General features: G+C 38.8%; 1 protein-coding gene across 2 annotated transcripts in view; it reads left to right on the forward strand.

The window, feature by feature from the left end:
• Nucleotides 1–2,721: 2,721 nt before the first annotated feature.
• Nucleotides 2,722–17,799, forward strand: part of adamts10 (ADAM metallopeptidase with thrombospondin type 1 motif, 10) — a 96,209-nt gene continuing 81,131 nt past the window's right edge. The window contains exons 1-2 of one of the 2 annotated variants that reach the window (XM_066695623.1): nucleotides 2,722–2,901; nucleotides 10,707–11,088. In XM_066695623.1, the coding sequence (XP_066551720.1) occupies nucleotides 10,989–11,088 (100 nt within the window). In that variant the 5' untranslated portion in view covers nucleotides 2,722–2,901; nucleotides 10,707–10,988. The remainder of the gene's footprint in view (nucleotides 2,902–10,706; nucleotides 11,089–17,799) is intronic. The other variant, XM_066695622.1, reaches the window with a different exon arrangement.

Here is a 17,799-nt window from a genome sequence, read left to right on the forward strand (position 1 = left end):
GACTAATCTCTTGTTCTGGCATTATATACAATTGTCTTCAATGCTGGTCTTGAAATAAAACATTGAAAAAACATAATAAACTGGCAAATCGAATGTGTAACTAACAAAGGACTTCTTCATTTTTTTAAATGTCATGAAGACAGATGAACTGCAGAGGGCGTGCCATTACAAGCTACAGGCAAAACTGATATTCTCATAATGTTAAGTAAATTATTTTAATTTTAAGTCTCACATTGAGACATGATAATAATACAGGACCAGTCATGGTTAAACTTCAGTAGTATGGCACATGATTTATTGGTTGTAATTATTTTATAATGTACAATGAAAGTTAATTCTTATATTGTCATGCCTTTTAAATGTTGCATTTAACTATGGTAAAAACTATTCAATAAAACTTGACCTGCTAGTTTAAATACTAGTTTAATACTAACAGGCTAGTTATAATACCTCCTTCTTGCTTAAAGTATTTACAATATTTCGAATAGGGCATGCTTTCTCCTTGGCTGTGAATGGTTTTGTCAATACAGAACAGCAGTTAATTAAAATAAAGGACTATGAACCTTGTGAAACCCATTGGTAATTAACCATTTAGATAAGGATTCAAGTGTATTAGCTCATGTGTTACAAGTTTTAACTGGCTCCAATAAGCACAACTTATATATAGTCTTCATAGTATTTATCCTGTGTAAGTGGAATTAGAACAAAATATAAAATTCCATTTGTAATGCGTATATTTATCGTGTCTTTATGACCGTGAAGGCATGTTTATTAAGCCTACTCATTACCTTGTGTGCAGTTGTTTAAGCATTGGACTTTATTAACCTGGCACTTAATCTGATTTGAGTGAGTCACAAAGATCTTATTTGTAACAAATGTGTTTAGTTAATGATCAGGTGCTTAGGAATGTTTTCACACCCTGTGTACAATGAATAGAAATAAGACCCATTGTCCATGTGAACTGATTCAAGTCTTTTAATATATTAATTGAATCTGAATAACTGTTACATTAGGTCACACCATTTCGTTAATCATTCAGGGGTCAGTGAATACCATATAGACATTTCCATTACCAGTACTTACATACTTAAACCATTTAAAGTATTTGCTACACTAGTTCAATCAGTAAATCAAATAATATTTATGCAGTGCCTCATATACAAGGTAAAAATGTCTCAAAGCGCTTAACAGAATAAGGGAAAGAAGAATAAAACACCCAACTTGGAGGGAATAGTTACTTATTTAATTACCTGGAAACCTACTAATGCCTCATTGAAGAACTGCACACAAGGTGGAAGGTCTTCCGTGTCATTGCCAGGGAAGATAATCTTTTCATCTTCCCATCTTTTATGTGGTCTTCTTCTAGGTCTTCTTTCATCTCTAGGGATCAATTCCACAGCTTCTTTTGTCCATCCTTGGTCTGTCCTTCTTGCAATGTGTCCAGTCCATTATCATTTTAACATTTTCAGTATTTCACTGATCTCTCACACTTTTGTTTGGTCTTGGATCCATGTATTTGTTTTTCTGTTGCTTCTTGTTTTTCCAAGAATGCATCCCTCCATGCTTCTTTGTTGTTTCCATTTTCTTTATATTTTTTTGCAATTAGTGATCAGGATTTAGAGCATTAAGTGAGAACTGGTAAGATGCATCGATCAGTTACTGTTCTCTTCTAGCAAATGTATAGATTTCCTTTCAATAGTGTGCTATCTCTCCCATATCCAGACTTCCATGCTGTCCAAGGTAGACATAATTTTTGATTTCTGTAAGTACCTTTTGATCTACTTACATTTTCCTAGTTTTAACCAAACTCTTGAACTTGACTTTAGTCCAGTTTTCTTTCTTGTTTGTATATCCTGTAATCTACCTTGTCTTTTGTCTACCATGTCATAACACAAAAATAGACTTTGTGTCAACATTTTACTTGCGGATACAAAAATGTGTCACCCTAATAATCCAAGCAATATTTGCCACTATTTAAAACAATGAAATGCTTGAAATAAGGTTGTAAGTTGAAGATACAGGTCTATATTATTTGCTTCAAAGCATATTTTGAAACGAAACAGCACTTTCAATCTGCAGCAAGGCGTCTATATCTTGCATAGTTTTTTAAAAAAGTACATTGGAAAGACACAGCTATTTATGTTTTTTTGTTTTTTAAAAGCCTGTATATATCTAGATTGTGAGTACAAGGTTCAATAGTATAACATTGTATTAAAGTAATGAATCCATAATTTATTTTCAGAACATTTCTGCCCAACATATAGGCATGATAATATATTAGGGAGACATTGTGCAGTGGATTATGGGATAAGTACTTCAAGTATAATCACATTTTAGACATAACCAGCCAAATAATAGCTTATTTTTAGGACTTAAAAGCTAAACATACTGTGCATATTACAATAGCATTACTTACTACACACTGATGTTTAAACAACAAATAAGTAGTTTCTGTAGACATCTCACTTAAAAAAACAAAAACAAAAAAAACTAAGAACTATGGGAGTAGTGTCATGTTTTCAGTGGAACACAATGCTATCCCATTTGGACTATATTTTTCTGAACGCTAATGTCATGCATTTTGGTTCAGTTTGCCTTCTTTCCGTGTGTCTTGCAGTCCTGGCAGGACTCCCAAAGCGAGGGAGAGCTTGGAAGCACTTTCTGTGCACGCTGCGCTGCTGTTATTACTGCTCACTTCCTGCGCCCAGGCTCACAAGTGCGCAAAACGCAAGGCGGGCAGTGACTGCTTTGAGACTCAGCTCCAGTGAAAAAAAGAAAACACTATGTGCAAGAGAGCAGGGATCTTTTAAGCGAAACGTCCAGGAAGGGAACAGACGGCAGTTTTTTCTTATTGTAACAACCTGCTGCTGCCGAGGACAGACAGGACAGGACACGAGTAAGGTGCTCCCCTTTATTTTCAGTCTCATTTTTACTTTAGTGCAAGGGTAACACTATTTAGACGTGTGTATTTATGAAATATCTGGATGTGCTGGAGCTGGTGACAGTTCGCCAGATTTAGAAATATGTATTTGCCTAAGCTATACGGATGTAGACCCGCGTAATATCATGGCTTTTGTGTTTTACACTTGATTATTCATATTTTTGTTGTTGTTGAGGTAGTAGTCTACTTGTAACATAAGCAATACAATAATCATTATCGATACAAATGACAAATATTATTTAAATAATATTTATTCACAATGTATTTAATATGTATCTGAGCACCAGATGAAAACTGTAACATGAGTGTTTATAAGTGTGTGTGTAGATTTTATGTTAGTAATGACACTTGAGACGCACATTTGAATCGTAAAATAATATAATATTTAATTTATAAATATAATTCAGTTATACATTTATAAATGGCAGGGAATCTGTGTGTACAGACTCAACACTGAATCTCGTTGAATTGTAGAAATGTCACCGACACACTTCTGATTAATTAAAAAAAAAAAAAAAGTGCACAGCATACTTTGCAATCGACGTGCATTAAAAATGACCTATCCATGTGTGGCAAAGCAAATATGATGCACATTCATTGCGCAGAGCAGCGGCGGACTTCCACAATAGTGCCATTCATGTGAGCTTGTGGCTTTCTATTGACTTGTTAAAAAACGTATAGACACACTCATACACACCAAGCTGAATTTAATTAGCAGTGCATCATTATTTGCACGCATTGATTCAGGCAGCGCTGCGAGGACTTCTGTGGACCGCGGCCAGGCAGTCTGGGTCACATGGCGCCGGTCCAGTGCTTTTCATAAGCTCAGCCTGGGAGGGAGGGATCCAGCATGGGAACCGTTAGGAATTAACCGCTAACGCACTGGCCTGGAAACTGCACCAGCTTTCAGCGACTATAACCCAGTTACAGAGTAGTGGATCCAAATATAATCCATACTGTATTTATCGCCAGGGCTGTTGAGTGCTGCCCATGAGCATCACAACTACACAGTGTCTTACTAACTTTTTGAAACCTCCTGTTCGATTACACCTGTGGTCTTTTGTTAAGACTTAATTGGTATGACTTAAACCTCAAGGGGGGATAATACAAGAGGAGGGTGGCACTGGATCGCATACAGTCAGTGAATGAACTTGGAAAGGTTTTGGAGAAATTCTGGTTCTCATAATTCTCCTTGCTTAATACTTTTACACTGCAATAAAATTAAACATTCACACTGCTTACGAAGCTGCCATCTATGTGGATAAACTGATGCATGTGGTCAGACTTTGTTATTTTCTTTTTATTCATTATATTTTTTTGTTGTTGTTTTTGGCTTACTTCTTGTGTCCTCTGTCTTGGTAACTGCATGTGGAGGGCAGCTAAGGTAATAATCTGCTCTAATGTCCATCAAAAGGAACAGGATATTTGGTGGTAAATAAACATGTTTAAGAACAGTTACATAACCTTAGTGTGCACCTCTTTACAGCCATTTCAGAAATTCTCATCTAATCTTGACTGACTTCCTTCAGCTGAACTTCAACTGACCTGTGAAGAGTGTTGGCTAGTCTCAGTGCTTGCTGTATAGCTGCAGTTGTTTGTGTGAGTGCAGGTAGAAAGCCTCAAAGATTGCTGACCTGCAGGGTGGCAACAGAAAGACTGCTATGCCCATACAGCATCAACAGTTTTTAATTGTTTATTATTCTTAAGGTACTCCTCAGCATTATATTTGTATTAATGTATTTATTGCTTTTGGAAATCAAGCCAACCTTCTACCTGTTGCAAAAGCCTAGCCAAACATGCCCTCACTGTTTTGATTTCGTCTGTGCCGAATACTGACATGTTTTTCATTGCTGTAGTTTCACAAATAATTACACAGAATGCCTTCAGTTACGTTTAAATATAACCTTAATGCCTTAATAAATATAGGTTTCTTCAGGAATATCCCACAAAGCACATGCAAAAACAAGACAGCAGATGCATGGAGAATAGAAGGAAAAAATAGATTTGTGAATTCCAAAAGTAGGTGGGGTGTGATTTTAATATAGACATGCCATGTACTCGCAATGTTATGTACAATGTTATGTATTTTTGTATGCTATGCTTCCCTATTTAAATCACCAGTTTTCAAATTGACAATTCTCTCGGTTACAATTCCCACACCAATACAGTTGTAGGCAACTAAGAGCTATAGCACTGTAGGGAGCACTGATGCAGCTCTCACTGTAACACTGTAGGCTCTCAGACACCTGGTAAACTGAAGCAGGCAAAATAAACTGGGGCCCCATTCCAAGGCACCCAACTCCAGCAGAGATGGACCAATTGTGCACTTGGTCCCAGCCATCTATGACACAGTTTAGACTGGAACCAGCACTGCCTGGACTATAGGGATGTATCTGTGCTCTTCATGGAGGCTTTTAGCAGTTAATTCTCTTGATAACTCACAAGTACTGTACTTGGTGGGATTTTGACTCTGAAGAATTGTATTCTTTTCCAAACAATATATAATTAAGGCTGTTGCTCAAGAAATAATACGTACTATCCTTAGACTAAGTGTTTCAGTCTCTGAGGAAAGAAGGCTGTCATCTTCCCAAATACACACCAGCTGGACTACTAAAGTAAACTGTATACATTATAAGAAAACAGCAAAAATTCCCAAGACACCCCCCCCCTCCAAAAACATAGGAATTCTATACATTTGCTGCCATGATTGACTTTGAGTGCTGAATGTTGATAGCTGAGCACTGGACACTTTCCCAGTGTTGGTTAGTGGTTTTGCCCTGGGCTCTTTAATACCGGACAGTTCCTCTAATTGCCACTGAATTTCCTGATTTAAAATACAGGGTTACCAAGTATTAAATGGAAATGGCTGTCAGTTAGTGATTATAGTAAAATATCCTAAACTTGGCATTAGTGCAAAATCTAAAGTACATTGGACTTCATATCAGTGTGTAGAGCCCCAGAGGTTGAAAACATTAAAAAGAAAGTCATTCAAGAAATAAAATGGGAGGTTTGCATATTATTGTTGATTTGTTTGAAGGACAACGGGGTATGACTTTAGAAGCGGCAATAGCATGTGCTCCCTTGGTTTAAGGAGGCAGTTTATTTATGTTTGTGTTTCGATTCGGGCTTGTTTATTTTGATGGGAAACAAAATAACTCTGTAACTGTTACATTTGTGTGTTGGATGCCTCCCTTTCTCTGGCGTGATGTCCTGCGGTGATGCACGGCCTTGCGTATCCTGTATTGCTCCTAGAGACGGCAAATCACACCTAAATATAGTGCCTCACATTGCCACCGCGTTCCAGCAAGAATCTGCTTGTACCTCTGGACTCTATAAAACTCAGCCGCAGACTGCATTTGCCTGCCATTTCCACTGAAGCTCTTGGTCAGCTTGCTATTTTTCTGACCCGAGACTTGGCTTCAACCTTATAAAACACAGTTACAAATTAACTGTTTGGTCTCTGGTGGCAACACCACACTGAAGCGAGAAAAATACTATACTATACTAATATTACTGTACTCTTGGTCTGCTGTTATTGGCAAGCTCTCAGTGTGATCTGCCAGTTAACCTTAAAGGATTTGAAATGAAGGCCAGGTGATGTTGCAATTGAGTGATATAATGTGTATTAAATTGACTGTTCACATAGTTAAGACAAGTCCATTGATTAATTGTATTTTTTTAATCTGTTTCAAGCAACCATCAAATCTGACTACCTGAGTTAGGAACTGAGTGTCTGCCATACTCCCCCTTCCCCCTTTTTCATTTGAGATTGTAGCGGTAAGTTATCATTACATTAGTCTGCCACATTGTTCTCATGCTGCCATCGGTTGGTAATTGTTTTTATGGACTAAGCCGTCTGTTTTGCTTTTGGTGATCAATTGATTGTTTTTCATCTCCCAGCTGTTACAACTCAACACAGAACAGGTCAGGGTTTAAACCCTTTTCTGAGTTGCCTTGTGTACAATTTAACAATTGTATTCATTTTTTCATTTAGCGATTTAATTGTGGTAATGAGGTGAGTGCAGTTGGGCTGTAGAAGAGGCGAAGTTTGTAGTGGGTAATTGTAATGGAACGCACAGACGAATCTCACCTGTTTGATCCTGTTTTTAGATGTGGGATTCTTAGAGATTTAGGTCCGAAAAAAAACAACAATAAATATGCACAACAGACTATAAAATATAACTATGGTTTTATTGGAGGAGTAACAAAAATATTTTAATCAGTGTGTTCTTTATTCTTTAGTTTTCACCACATGTTAGACACACCAGAATGTTCTGGCCAAAAACATGTGTGCCTAAGACTGAAATAAAAGATCACAGTGTTACTTAACCTTCTACATTTTTACACACCTTTCCATGATCAGCAGTCATAAAATGTGTTACGCCCTATTTAAATAATGTGGGCCCGACTGTTTTATTTGGCCAAAAGAAAAACAATCTAGATTATTATGAGACTTGATAAAAAGCATAGTTTTTTCTGCTTTAATAGCTGTGCAATAATATAAGACACTAACAAAGACTAATGAAAATAAAAGGAACTTGGTCCCAACAGGAAATGACTTAGGAAAGCCTTAGGGGGTGCAGTGAGGCCTGAGAGGGGCCTGTCCACGTTTATCCATTCCAAGAGGTAGCAGCACAGAGAACATCAGCGCTTCTAAGGACTTTCTGTTCCAGTGAAACAAGGCAAAATCTTAAATGAAACTTTAACCTATAAGCTGACTTAAGATTCAGGTAGTTCATGTTCATGTTGGCCCTCTGATCTTACCAGTTCAAGTGTACTTCTGCACCTTTCCTAGTTAAAACTGTGCTCATTTAATGAAAGTACAGAAAATTATTTGTATTATTTGTAGCATGGCGCAGGGTCTATTTCCAGAGGAGACCAGAGATTAATGATGGAGTATGATCTATATGGGTTAGAGGAAGTTTATACACTTACTAAAACCTTATATTATTGATTAGTGAGGTCAGTGCTTGTAGTCTGATAACCAATATAACAATGGTTATGAGAAAGATGCCAAGGCCAGAAGAGATGCATCAGTGTAGATGTTGGCAAGGTGAAAGTAGGGAGCATCTCCAAGAGTAATTGAAGGAGAATTCCAAAAGCCAGAACTGGAGGATGTCATTTTCCCCATAGGAATATAGGGCATCCTTAGACCTGAGGACCAATCAGGACCAATGTTGTAGAAAGGTAGGTCAAATAGATGAATGACTATAGATTAAAATAGTGATTCTCCAGCTGAAAAGTGAGAACTCTTCCTTTTTGTAATGATTAGTATAAATCCTCCCACGTTAGCCTGTATTGGTTTTCTACCAGTGTTCAGTTAACACAAATCATATCAGTCTCTGAGCACGTTCTTGGCAAATCTAAAATATACATTTATATTGGCCTTTGAGTATCGTGTTATCACATCTCAGGTCTGAATGAGCTGCACCACAACTGTCAGTCTGTCAACTGTCTTTGATATTGGAATGCTGTTGGGTAAATATCTTTGCCTTTCACACACCTAATTAGAAGAACTGGTAATTGTCTATAGTTTCTCCTCTAGGATGGATGGAAGAACACATTCAAAAACCAGAGCAAAAAAAAGGCTTTTATCTAATTCCAAAGTTGATCCAAGATCTTCTTAAATGGCTTAAACTTCCAACTTAAAAATAAAAGTTATTCAGAGTATTCGGGAGCCTTCTTAATTATACACATTGGTCTGGTTTGCCTCACGACTTAAAGAATGTGGTCCTTCACTGGCAGAACAATTTGTCAGTTAGACTGGACCACCTAGGACTGCAGGGACAGGGTTCAAAGTATTAAAGAAAGCAGTAAGAACAACTTACATGAATGTTTGATCTTTCTTCACAGCTAGGTATCTCACAGCAATTCTCATTAAAATCCCCAGACAAACTGACAGTTGTGCACTGAAGTTAGTCATCTCTGGGGTTCAAAGGTGTAGCCACCTGCATATCTGAAACTAAATCATAGAAACTATCCCCAGAAGCTACAAAATTGTCATGCTTTTGATTTACCATGTGAATTTGCTACATTCTGATGCTTGAGATGTCTACATATTTAGAATACTTTTCTTGATGTGCTCTTTTGTTTGTATATTGTGTCTGTTTGCCTGATGTGGCTGGCAATTAGAACTGCATTTCTTTTTAAAGATTGTTTTGTATTTAACTAAGTTGAATGTGGTATTCATTTTACATTTGGTGCGCCCTGGGGATCCAATACATTAAAATATTTTTATTATAGAAAAAATAAAAAAGCTTCCGTGACTTGAGAAAACAAAATAGCTGTAAAATCAGGTAGGTAGGCTATCCCAGTTCTTCATTTCAATCTATATTCCTTAATTTTTTTGTTTTGTTTTGTGTCAATTATTTGTCAATTTCTGAATGCTGAACACCTATGTCTTTCCAGTTTTCTACCAGGATGCTTTGCTGCAGGAATGACAGGAGTTATTTGAGGTTTTTCCTGGTTTATTGTTGTGGGCTTGCTCTGAAATGGAAATCCAAGCTGAGCAGCAGGGAAAAAGAGCACCATCCCTTGTCGCTGCCCCCAGAGCTCACTCCCCTTTTTGTAGGAGGCAACTTGTTCTCTTGCTCCATAGCCAAATCATTTCCCATCTGCTTCCGATTACCTTTGCCTGCAGTTGGTCTGTCGCCAAGCAGCTGACCGATGTGGCGTCTCTGCTTTCTGGTTCAACCTTGCGCTGCGAAAAGTTACACTGCACAGCGAGTGCAGGCACAGCCATTGAAAACTGAGGGAGAGCAAATAAGTTTTCAAGTTTCACTGTGAGAGAAAAAAATGCAAAGATAAAAAAAGAAAAAAGAACAAGGTACGACTCCAACCACATTTTTTGTTTGGGGCATTTTAACTGCAGGGACCTTATGGATAAGTATCCAAAAAAAATATATAACTGAGTCTCTTTGCAGTTGTAGGAATATCTGAAAACTTTCAACTTTAAAATGTCAACTACTTACTCATCTCAGATTGATAAAATGTCACCTGGCTGATTTAGAAATGTTTCACTACCCCACCCCTTCATAACTTAATTCTTTCTCAGTCATTAAAAACGGGATAATTAGAAAAAGCTATTCAGATGAGAGGCTATGTGCCGGTTAATAGAGCTTGATTAGAAGAAAGCCCGCTAAAATGTACTTTTGAGTTTCTTTGTCATCATGATTGTCATCTAAGCAATTTTCTAGAATGAGTACAACTTGTATGACATTTGTTTTCTCTAAATATTTATTTATTTGTTTGTGCTTTTTAAATAGTTTTGTAGCTGCAAGGTGTTTCAAGAGAAACAATTACGCCTGCTGGGTTGCAAAGGTCCTGCTGTTTAACTCAAATTGAGTTGTTTGACACTCATATCCGGCAAAACTTGTAAACCTTGTTTCAAGATCAGTGCTTTCCCTTTCCTAGTTAACTCCTGAACTTCCATTACCAGATGGCAAAAAAACAACAACCTAAAAGCGGGCTGGGCTTGAACATATGGGGGCTCTTAATTGGTGGTCAGTATTTCTCTCAGACAAGCGCATGATGGATTAGGTAAAAAGCCATCCATCCATTTTCGAAACCGCTTATCCTGGCGAGGGTTGCGGGGAAGCCGGAGCCGATTCCGGCAGAGGTAAAAAGCCACAGGATGTAAATATTTATGGGCACCACTGTAGAACAAATCTATTGGTATCGTCACATGGGACCTCGGGGGCATTGACCTTTTTGTGAATGGGATTCCTTTTTCCAAACCTTCTAACAATAACCTGTTTCTCTTCAGCAGGAAGGCCTGTTTGATTCTGATTATCACATGCTGAAGCTATTACAACATTAGACCCACGTTGCCCTCTGTAAATATAATATATATATACAGAGAGAGAGAAAGAGAAGACGGTGCAAGAGCAAAAGGTGCTTCCCATAGACAGACTGTTGACAAAGGAAGTGACTGTCTACTGTCATGGCACAGAAGAACACTGGGTCATCTCCGTGAGCAGACGTCAGAGGCCAGAAGACATGTTGGGACAGAAGGCCTGGGACAGCACTGACGCTAGCAGTAGTAACCATGGAAACGGTATGGAGGACTTTGGCCTGCGTTGTTGCCATCGCCATGGTTGCCACAGAAGTCGCCGAAAGTCTAACTGCTGAAAAATTTCAGTCACAAGGTAAGATGTGCAAGTGGGTGGTCTTTTGGAAGAGGGCAGGAGGTGAAGGTGGTGGTCTCTGATCTGCTTTTGTGTAATTATCATTATCATCCTTAAAGTAACATGTATCAAAGACAGTGTCAGTGACATTTCACCCTTGAGTACTCTATCTTGTGATTACACCGATTTGACTATTTGTCCTGTATGTAATATGTATTACCCTGAAAGGAATAGCTAAGGCCTAATATCTTTTTGTGGGTGTATGTATGTGTGTTGGTAAGAACATTAAAAGGGTTAAAAGGGTTGCTTTTAAAATTATATTCAAGCTTTCACTATCCAACCACACTTGTATCACTTGTATACCAAACAATGATTGTGCATTTCTGATACTTTAACCTCTTTACATTAAGTCATCTGTTTCGAATACTGGGCAGCACTGCTTGCCTTAAAAAAACACTCGCACCTAATGCATTTATCACTTTTGTGCAGAGCTTTGTGGTGAAGGAAAATTAGCATATGAATAAAGGTATACAGTGAGTCTATATAAGGGGTTAAAAGTTTATCTGTTGGCTCTTTTACCCCCTAATGGTATCTTATTACACATCCTTTATGGTGTGTTTTGCATGATGTCTAAATAGATTTGTGTTTGAAATGCCAGCTATCTATTTCACTTAACGTATTTTGTGAAATATTTCTCCAAAGCTTTATTTATCAACCATTTAATGTGTTGCCTGTTTCATATCATAAATGCATCAATGATGGGTTTCAGTGCACTATTGACTACAAATGTGCCTTGCTTAGACAGTTTCATAAGTATGGTGGGTAACCATTCAGTCAAGTTTGGAAAGAGACTCTTTTTAATTAGGTAACCATCCCAAGCTCAGGGAAAATATGGTTGGTGAATGTTGCCCTTCCACACTGGTATTAGATCAGCAGTTTTAGGCTGTAGAGGGAATAGTGGCTTAACTGGGACAGTTTTGCAGGACCTGCGCTCAGAGGGTTCATATCAGGTGACTGCACAGGACAGAGCAAAGTTGGGATGCCTTGGCCTAATATGGTGTTGGGGGCCAATTTGGGCCATTGGTTTATATGGAGGATGGTGCCTAGCCAACTCCTTTGTGCACATGTCACATCCTCAACCCTGAAAAGCACCCAATAAAAGCTGCCTCATACAGATACCTATAGACTATCAGTGATCATTTATTCAATTTGCCTAGTTTCTAACCATTTAATAAATTCTGCCATACCCTTCCAGTAGCAGAGACTAGCCGCTATAAGTGCTGTGTAAGGCAACATTTCCATACTTCATCATCTGTTTACTAGTTGGTCTAGTCTCTGTAATGTGATTTGTGCAAAAAAAAGAAAAGGAAGTAACAGAAAAATAGAGACCAATTTAAATATTCCTGCCAGGCAGTCACACCAATAAAGTTACTGAGCATATGTGGCTGACTTTGCTGTATTTGTTTAAACAGAAAATAAATAAAAAAACAAACCTGCCTTAGTTGGAATTGAAAGGAAGATATAAATAACAGCATAATGAGGTAAGCTGTCATGTTAGTTGCATTAAGTCATCTAATTATGTATGCTGTTATTAAATCACTACATACTGTTTATAAATAACTTGTCTCAAGCTGGATTGCTCAGTTCAGTCTTTTAACTAAACTACTGGAGAATACCACTGATAAAAATGACGGGGACAAGAAGAGAATTCCAAAAAGGCTCAGGTCACCTAGTCCTTGACAGGCACTCTTTGTAGCAAGAGAACATTTTAGAAAGGGTTCTGGTGACTGTAAGGCTGGTATTTTAGAAGCCTCTGCTTCTTTCATTCCTATGGCACAGGAAAGAGAGACAGCTGCTGCACATCTGGAAAGAGAAGCTGGTTGTTTCCACTGGTACAGTTGCATTGAGAAGAGTACTGTAAAAGGGGCACTGTTCTAATTTTCAGAGGCCTAATTAAGGGTTGATTCTCATTTGCTGCCTAAAACAAACTGAATGGGAGGCCAGAGCTAGATTTTGTTTATTTTCCAGAGGTGAGCATTTCTTTTTATTTTAATGGGGTTCCCCAGGAAAATGAAAAGCAGCAAATGCATCCCACCTTATTAGTGATGATTAGGGGCACAGAGCAGAGCAATTTCAAATGGAGGAATTGAGTCGATGGGTATGGGGGGCGGGTGGCACAGCCTTACTGTGTGCAGTGATAAAGTAGCATTGCAGAAAAGCCTAAAATTACTTTGCAGCTGAGTAGAAGTGTTGGGCCAGTTTATAGTGGGTCATGGTGATACTCAGACTTTCATGGTTTGAAAGTTTTTATTTTAAATGCAGTATCAATACCCACACTTTAAATTAATTTATTTCCTTTTGGTTATGTCTAAGTCAGTGATTCCCAACTCCAGTTCCACAGGACCCCTGTGTCTGCTGGCGCTCATCCAGTGGAGCTCTAAATTTAACTTGTAACTGAACTATTGATTGTTTCACTTCAACCTTGTCAGTTGTTTTCACCTCTTTAGCAAGAGGAGATCATTCAGGTAGGGAGCTGACAACCAGGCTGGATTGAAAACCTGCAGACACCTCCAGAACCAGGTTTGGGAACCACTGATTCAGGTCCTCTTTAGAAAAATCACAGTGAATGTCAAAATAATAAGATTCTTCAATTGAAGGTAATAACATATGTATATATATACAGCTCTGGAAAAAATGAAGAGACCACTTAACATTGATTTCTGAACTTGGAGTGGTCTCTTAATTTTTTCCAGAGCTGTATATATATATATATATATATATATATATATATATATATATAATATACAGTACTGTGCAAAAGTTTTAGGCAGGTGTGAAATGCTGTAATGTAAGACATGTTAATAGATTATATTGATCAATTAACTAAATGCAAAGTGAGTGAACAGAAGAACAACCTAAATCAAATCAATATTTGGTGTGACCACCCTTTGCTTTCAAAACAGCATCAATTCTTCTAGGTACACTTGCACACAGTTTTTGAAGGAACTTGGAAGTAGGTTAGCCCAAACATCTTGAAGAAATAACCACAGTTCTTCTGTGGATTTAGGCAGCCTCAGTTACTTCTCTCTCTTCATGTAATCCCAGACAGACTCAATGATGTTGAGATCAGGGCTCTGTGGGGGCCATACCATCACTTCCAGAACTCCTTGTTCATCTTTACACTGAAGTTAGTTCTTACTGACTTTTGCTGTATGTTTGGGGTTCGTTGTCATGCTGCAGAATAAATTTGGGACCAATCAGATGACTCCCTGATGATATTGCATGATGGATAAGTATCTGCCTGTACTTCTCAGCATTGAGGAGAACATTAATTCTGACCAAATCCCCAACTCCATTTGCAGAAATGCAGCCCCAAACTTGCAAGGAACCTCCACCATGCTTCACTGCTGCCTGTAGACCCTTCGGTGAACAAACTGCCTTCTGCTACAGCCAAATATTTCAAATTTTGACTCATGAGTCCAGAGCACCTGTTGCCATTTTTCTGCACCCCAGTTCCTGTGTTTTTGTGCGTAGTTGAGTTGCATGGCCTTGTTTCCACATCAGAGGTATGGCTTTATGGCCGAACGTCTTCCATGAAGGCCACTTCTGACCAGACTTCTGCGGACATTAGATGGATGTACCAGGGTCCCACTGTTTTCTGCCAATTCTGAGCTGATGGCACTGCTGGACATCTTCCGATTGCGAAGGGAAGTAAGCATGATGTGTCTTTCAGCTGCTGCAGTAAGTTTCCTTGGCAGACCACTGACTGTGTGCAAGTGTACCTAGAGGAATTGATGCTGTTGATTGCAAAGAGTGGTCAGACCAAATATTGATTTGATGTAGATTTTTCTTCTGTTCACTCACTTTGCATTTAGTTAATTGATAAATATAATATATTAACATGTCTATTTTTGAAAGCATTCTTACTTTACAGCATTTTTTCACACCTGCCTAAAACTTTTGCACAGTACTGTATATGTATACACACACATACACTCAGTGCCCACTTTATTAGGTACACCTATCTAGAACAGCCTGAATTCTTGGATTCAACAAGGTGCTGGAAACATTCCTTATGGATTTTGGTACATATTGACTTGATAGCATCATGCAGTTCCTGCAGATTTGTTGGCCACACATTCATACTGTGAACCTCCCTCCACCTCATTACAACGGTGCTCTATTGGACTGAGATCTGGGGATTGTGCAGGCCATTGGAGTTAACTGAAGTCACTGTCATGTTCGTGGAACCAGCTTGAGATGATGCGTGCTTTGTGACATGGCGCATTATCTTGCTGGAAGTATCCATTTGAAAATTGGTAGCCTGTGTCCATAAAGGAATGCACATGGTCAGCAACAATTGGTATGCATTCAAATGATACTGAGTTGGTATTAATGGGTCTAATGTGTGCCACGAAAACATTCCCCACACCATTACACCACCACCACCAGCCTGTACCATTGACTCAAGGCAGGATGGATCCATGGATTTCTGCAGTTTTCACCAAATTCTGACCCTGCCATTTGCATGTCGCATCAGAAATCGAGATTTGTCAGACCAGGCGATGTTTTTCCAGTCTTCATCGGTGAGATTTGGTAATCATGTGCCCACTGTAGCTTCATCTTCCAGTTCTTAGCTGACAGTAGTAGAACCCAGCATGGTCTTCTACTGCTGTAGCCCATCAGCTTTAGGGTTCGACGCATTGTGCATTCAGAGATGCCCTTCTTCACACCACTGTTGTCAAGAGTATGTGTGGCCTTTCTGTCAGCTTGAACGAGTTTGGCAGTTCTCCTCTACTGCCCACAGAACTGCCGCTCACTAAATGTTTTTTATCACACCATTCTCTATAAACTTGAGACTGTAGTGTGTGAAAATTGCAGAAGGTCAGCTGTTTCTGAGATGCTGGAACCACCACCAGCACCAACAATAATACCACGGTCAAAATCACTTAGATCACGCACCATTTTAATGTTTGGTCGAACAACAACTAAACCTCTTGACCATGTGTGCATTCTTTATATATTGAGTTTTAGCCAAGGAGGGTGTAGAGGGTATTTTTTATGGATGAGACCGAATAGTCAAACATTCGACTATTCGTTAACAATGGCCAATATTAGGTGCTAAATGCTAGGGTTGAGCGAGTTCTCGGCTGAAACAATTATCCGGTATGGATAATGTACTTCTTACAAGCACGAGTATCATCCGAGTGAAATGTGTCAATATCCGAACTCGTGATGAAGACAAATCCTCATTGGGTAGTACTACCAGCTGCTAGCTGTGTCTGTCCACATCGTTCTGTGATAGGCCAGCTACACACAGAGCTCCGCCTCCTCGCCTACACAGACTGCTGCAGTTCTGCTGCCACACAGACACAATCTCGCCATCGTCATGCCTCTCTGTCAGCTCGCCACTCTTCTCTCTTAAAAGGTCATCTCTCGTAAATTCAGCCGAGTTACTTTGAGAACTTTGCTTAAACTGGACGTGGTGCAGTGCAAGTTACAGCTCGTGAATCTCACTGCTTGTACCGGTTAATTAGATTTTCAGCTTGCTCCTACCTCAATAAAACATCTGACATCAAGAATACAGCCGCATGTGCATAAATCACCCAGCTTCACACCGTCAGTTCATTTAAGAAAATAAGAGTTTGATTCCTCCTCCCTGTCTCTGCTATACTCTGCGCCTATGATTTCCCACTGCGGTCCTCACAGCATGTTTTGTATTAGCCAGTGGCTCAGTTTTTATTGAATGTTGCATTCAATAAAAACTGAGCCACTGGCTAATACAAAACTACAAAATGAACATCATAGTGGTTACATTCATTATTAGAATAAATTATCTGTAGTTTTGTATTAGGGGGTGGGTGCACTACACAATTATTATTATTATTATTATTATTATTATTATTATTATTATTATTTTTATTATTATATTATTTGTTTATTTATTTATTGGCAGTCTTACGAAACAGAGCAATAGAAAGTGCAAAGAACACATGACAAGTAAACGCTGATTTAAAGAGTCCCTGAATAAGAGATTTGCATTGTTCTTGTATTCACATATAACCGTAGATATCAGCATTGGTCAACCGGCTAATAGATAACTCCTGGATAAGGTTTTCTGTGAAGACATAAAAAAATGAAAATACACAGCTGTCATCAATGGTGCCTTTTGTTATTATTTAATTATTTTTTCTTCTACTCATATATGTAACCACTACAAAGTACAGGTTTGTAATTGTGTTTCAGCGGGTACATTAATGCTTACGATTTACAGCGCGGAACGTAAAATTTCTGTACCTTCATGAGCCATCGTTGGGCCGGATTAAATAAAAACTTTGACCCACCCGCTAATAGCAAACTACAAACATCATAGTGGTTACATTTATGATTAGAAGAAAGTGTCTTCTTACTGAAAATGAATCCACAACTGAGTACAGTTCTGTAGTTTGCTATTAGCGGGTGGGTCACAGTTTTGATTTAATCCCATTGTTTCTCTGCTTTTTTGACCCATCGCTCTTCTCACAGCCCGGCCTGCTCTGCCGCCCCCCGGTTTCTCTTCAATTTCAGACATTCTGATTGGCTAGCAGTTTCTCTCGCGCTGCCCGCCCATCCTGGAAGCCATGCCGACAAAACACGCTCCTCCTTGTTCCTCACATTGTAGATTTAATTCAGCGAGGAGCTGAGCTGCGAGATTCCCTCCTGCGACTCTTCCGTGACTTTTCACGCTCGAAC

Source organism: Amia ocellicauda, chromosome 22 (genome assembly GCF_036373705.1).
Source record: "Amia ocellicauda isolate fAmiCal2 chromosome 22, fAmiCal2.hap1, whole genome shotgun sequence".
NCBI classification, from domain to species: Eukaryota; Metazoa; Chordata; class Actinopteri; order Amiiformes; family Amiidae; genus Amia; species Amia ocellicauda.